Genomic DNA, 4,887 nt, shown 5'->3' with positions numbered 1-4,887 from the left:
TTACTGACGATCACGTTACTGACGTGATCGTTACTTATCTATATATATATATATATATATATATATAAAACAGACATCCAGACCGTCTTGTGCTGTGGAGAACAACCTTTGGCACATTAAATAAAATAAACCCATCCTCCCCATCTACTGCATGACAGCCACAAAAATAAATACATTTTTTGAAATCATCAATAGAAATAAGTATATTTACTCAAGTACTGTATTTAAGTGAAAATGCAGTACAAAGCGAGAAAGTGTAATAAAATAATTTAGCAAAATATAAACAATAAAGTTTATCAAGAAGGTGCAAAAAGCAAAGATACAGAATGCCAAACAATGCAAACAGATGAACTGTAAGTGTCATATATATTACAGTAAGGTGCCAAACATGTAACGTTGTATAAGTATGCAAAGTTCACTTCTCTGGTTCCCTATAGGCTGATACAGAATGTTTTCTACTGCTGGGTGTATAAATATGTATTTGTTGTCTTGTTGTATGAAATACTTGTTGAGATCAACAGCAAAACACAGAAGAAGGCAACAGCGTCATCAAGTGATCATACAGGAAAAAAGAAATTTGGATTCAAAACAATGAGGAATAAATTAAAGAAATAATAAAAAACAAATAGGAAAAAGAGTAAGACATAAAGAAAACAGGAGTAATTTAGATGAAAACGTCTTAAATGTTACAAAATGGTTTGTTTTTGAAGGACAGTGAGTGGCTGTAATGTATATCTTTGACGGTAAATGAAAACTTTTGCTTCACAATATTATTAAATATGAAAATGTTGATGTCTTTCCAGAGTTTATTAGTGAATCTGCAGGTTTTCTGTAAATAAGAAACATCTTCAGGTTGAATTTTTATTTATTTTAAGAATTAATTTTATTTCTTTAATAAAAAGAAAGGAAAAAACAACCATGTCCATAATAAACAAAGTTCTTATATCATAGTTATTCTACTTGGAAACGTGGGAACGCTTCATGAGGACCACGTGGTAGACGTGGACCAATCAGACGGCGCCAACTGGACGTTGCGTCCGGAACGTTCTGCCTCCGTCCAATCACAGGAGATCGCGTGGAAGGCCACAGGAAGAGTCGCACCTCTCGACCAATAAGAGCTCGGACATAGTGTTACGCAGCACACACCGGAAAAGACAAAAAAGAAAAAGTCACACACGTACAGTCAGTTTACCGGCGTCTGTATCGAAGAAGTGTTTTCTTTAATTTGTCTTAAAAAGGTTTGAAAACGAACCGAAAGATGTTGTCGTTAAGCGGGCTGTCGGTGGCTCTCGCGCTCGCTCTGTTTCCCGGTTCCGGTGAAGCCCTGAAAGAAGGAGATTGTGAAGGTAGGCTGTGTCTGCTAGCTTTGGTTAGCATTAGCATTAGCTACAGCGTTAAAACTGAATGGTGTGTGGAGCTTCACCAACTTCAACAAAAACAGATATTACAGGAAGTCACATGTATAGACACAGCTGGTGATGATGGAGGTTTAGTTTTAAACGGTGGTGTGTGTGTGTGTGTGTGTGTGTGTGTGTGTGTGTGTGTGTGTGTGTGTGTGTGTGTGTGTGAGAGAGACAGACAGACAGACAGACAGACAGACACCCTTGAATAAGATAATTAAACACGTATTTATTTCTTATATTAACCACCATAGAAACCTCATTACAGTGCTAATGATATTAAAGCTGCAGTTAACTATATTTCTTTGTTAAAGATTAATATTCTGATTATGTCCTCTTTGTATAAAAAATGTCTGACAATAATGCAAATTATAATTTCTAAGAGTTTAGTTTATTTACAAAACAGTTGAAACACAGGTATGATTATAAGATATAATGAACATAAGGTATGTGACACCTGAGAATAGGGGCAGATATGAGTAAATTGTATTTAAAATATATGTTTACTAACATGTTTTATATTTGAATAACTTTATGTATTCTACAGCAATATTTACAACCTACAGAAAGATGAACCAGTCCATAAATACTAACGACACTAACCAATAAACATGTATTCCATCAGGCTACACACCGGCTAAGTAGGTACGATTAGATGCAATAAATAGAGACACATAAGTGTAAATATGGTTTACATTGATTTCAGAGTAGAGTAAGTATTTTAAGAAGTACCCGGCTTTAACAGGCAAGTGTCATTTTTTTCAGAAAAGTGTTTATTTGCTGTAAAAAAGTGACATTAAGTCCTGAAGGAAAGAGTAATGTTACGTAGTTAGCTTCAGGTGGATGTTTGTGTGCATAACTACCAAACCAACAACTATAATATCTCATTTCACTAACGGCTAGTGTTGAGTAGCTGCCTCCGCGCGACGTTGCCTAACTCGTATTGTCCTCTTTCTCTCAGTGTGCATAACCTTCCTAGGGAAGTTCTACCAGTCGCTGGAGGAGAACAACGTGAACTTCAACAGCGCCGACATCGAGACGGCCATCGTAAAGACCTGCAAAGACGCCAAAGGCAAAGAAAACCGCTTCGTAAGTGAACTACAGAGTGTTATTGGACCTGAGATGTGTGGAGAGGGACAATATAACGTTCTACTTTAGTTTCCATCAGGCTCTGGTGTTGGTGTCACTTCTTCTTCACTTTGTATTTTTGTATTTAATTGTATTTTGTGATATTGAATATTTTTACTTTATGTATTTACCTCACTCTTATTGCAATTGTGTTCCATTTTTCACAGGTGTCAGTATCATTTTACACTTAATAATTCTATTGTTCTTATATGTTTTGTATTTTCATTCTATTGTTGTCTTTAATGAAACTTTCCTTCAGGATAAATAAGTTATATCTTATATCCTCTTATTTATATATATATTATTCTTCTCATTCTCTTCCTGTAAATGTTGGGTTAGTGAAATGAAGGGAAGCGGAGAGCCACTGGAGCTCTTTTATACATAGTTAACCATAGTCTATTTAATGAATTATTAAGTCATTCATTCTTTATGATTAATTCTACTTGAATTGTTTTTTTTTTTAAATTTCTTTAATTTTTTTTCTCCCCTCCTACTCTCTTGCCCCCCCTTTTTTGTGTGTGTATGTATATATATATCTATCTACCTGTCTGTCTATCTATCTATCTATCTATCTATCTATCTACCTGTCTATCTCTATCTATCTCTATCTATATACACACACAGTCTTTATGTATTCATGTGTATATTAAAGATATCCCATATTACTACAGAACCTCGACACTCGCGCATTAACCACATCTCTCTCATACACCACACACTTTTGCTGATGCCTTCGTTTCTCACGTCTAGTGTTACTACATCGGGGCGACGAGTGACGCGGCCACGAAGATTATCAACGAGGTGTCGAAGCCGCTCAGCTACCACGCCCCCGTGGAGAAGATCTGTGAGAAGCTCAAGAAGAAGGACGGTCAGATCTGTGAGCTGAAATACGGTGAGGACAAAAAATGTTTCTACTGTTTAATACATATAAAAACACTCGCAGCCAAATGTTCCATCTCTCCAAACTACAAGAATTACATTAAATTAAGAGAGAGGTGTGTCCTAATAAATATTTATTAATATTATTTAAGAAATATAGGAAAATATTAATATAAAATATTTTATAATTTAAAATATAATTATATTTATTATATATTTATAATATTTTATCATATTAAATTGAATAATAAAGATTGATTATTGATTCAAAGATAATTGACCGTCGTTATGCATCACAGGGTTGCACAAATAAATAAACCATTTGCTGCAAAAAAACAAAAAACCCAATGATGATAAATAATTGCGTCAGGTCTTCAGGTCATAACTTATTGTCCTTGTGTGTCCCGTGCAGACAAACAGCTGGACCTGACCACGGTGGACCTGAAGAAGCTCAAAGTGAAGGACCTGAAGAAGATCCTGGAGGAGTGGGGCGAGTCCTGCAAAGGCTGCGCCGAAAAGTCCGACTTCATCCGCAAAATCACAGAGCTGATGCCCAAGTACGCGCCCGCAGCCGCCAAAGCACGGACTGACCTGTAACCAAAAAACACAAATCCCAACCACACAACTTTGGACTTCACTGGGAACCAGACCGCTATCCAGGAAGAGGAAGAGGAGGACCAGGAGAGGAAGAGGAGGAGTTTATCTGGGGTTGTTTTTTTTTTTTGTTTTTTTTTGTTTTTTTTGGGAGGTGTAATCCTTCCCTGCTTCAGAAGTATAGATATCGGTATAAGTCCTACACTATACTTTCAATCCATGTGTCAAGAATGAACTCATTAAAGGGGAATTACGAGCATTGTTTTTATTTTTTTTTGCTTATGTCGTCGCTACGGTTCACAGTAAACGTTTGCTGATTCTCCAACACACAGATATTTTAAAACTGCTGGAAGGTAAAGTGACAGCTTCCTGTTTCACAAACTCACTCGTCTTCACTTCTCCGGCCAACGAAGTCTTAACGCCAAGATTTTTTTTTTTTTATAAATATAGAAACGTCACCCTGATTCTTCCGGTGACGCTCCGCCGACGAGTGAACACGGATGTTGTTCAACTGAAACATTTTTTTTTTTTTTTCCCTTCTTCTCCAAGTCTATCTTCAAACAATACCGACATATTATGTGCATCAAAATAATGATCAGTCGCTCTCAATCATACAGGACCCCGCTAGTTCCCTTTCTAATGTAGACGATGCTGCTGAGAACGTTGGCGCATATTTTCACAATAACGAGGTGAAATGATTACAGCCACCAAACAAACTGTTGATGTACGTGTGTGAATATTGACCTGGAGAAAAAGAATGTGAACCGATCCTTAAAGACCTGAGTTCAGATCTTCAACATCAGTCTTTTTGTTTCAATCCATTCTTAACAAAGTCACCCATATTCAAATTGTGCCGTTATGTTTAAAGAGAAGTTACCTTCTTGTT

The 4,887-nt window shown here is 36.4% G+C and overlaps 1 protein-coding gene across 1 annotated transcript; it reads left to right on the top strand.

Annotated features, from left to right (window-relative positions):
• Positions 1–1,154: 1,154 nt before the first annotated feature.
• Positions 1,155–4,887, top strand: manf (mesencephalic astrocyte-derived neurotrophic factor). Its single transcript, XM_031878771.1, has 4 exons — positions 1,155–1,346; positions 2,362–2,489; positions 3,279–3,420; positions 3,820–4,887. The coding sequence occupies exons 1-4, from the start codon at positions 1,259–1,261 to the stop codon at positions 4,002–4,004; spliced, it is 543 nt and encodes a 180-aa protein (XP_031734631.1). The 5' UTR covers positions 1,155–1,258; the 3' UTR covers positions 4,005–4,887.

This window comes from Anarrhichthys ocellatus, unplaced genomic scaffold (assembly GCF_004355925.1).
Source record: "Anarrhichthys ocellatus isolate YVR2014 unplaced genomic scaffold, GSC_Weel_1.0 scaffold200, whole genome shotgun sequence".
NCBI lineage: Eukaryota > Metazoa > Chordata > Actinopteri > Perciformes > Anarhichadidae > Anarrhichthys > Anarrhichthys ocellatus.
This window is presented reverse-complemented; position numbering and strand designations above follow the sequence as displayed.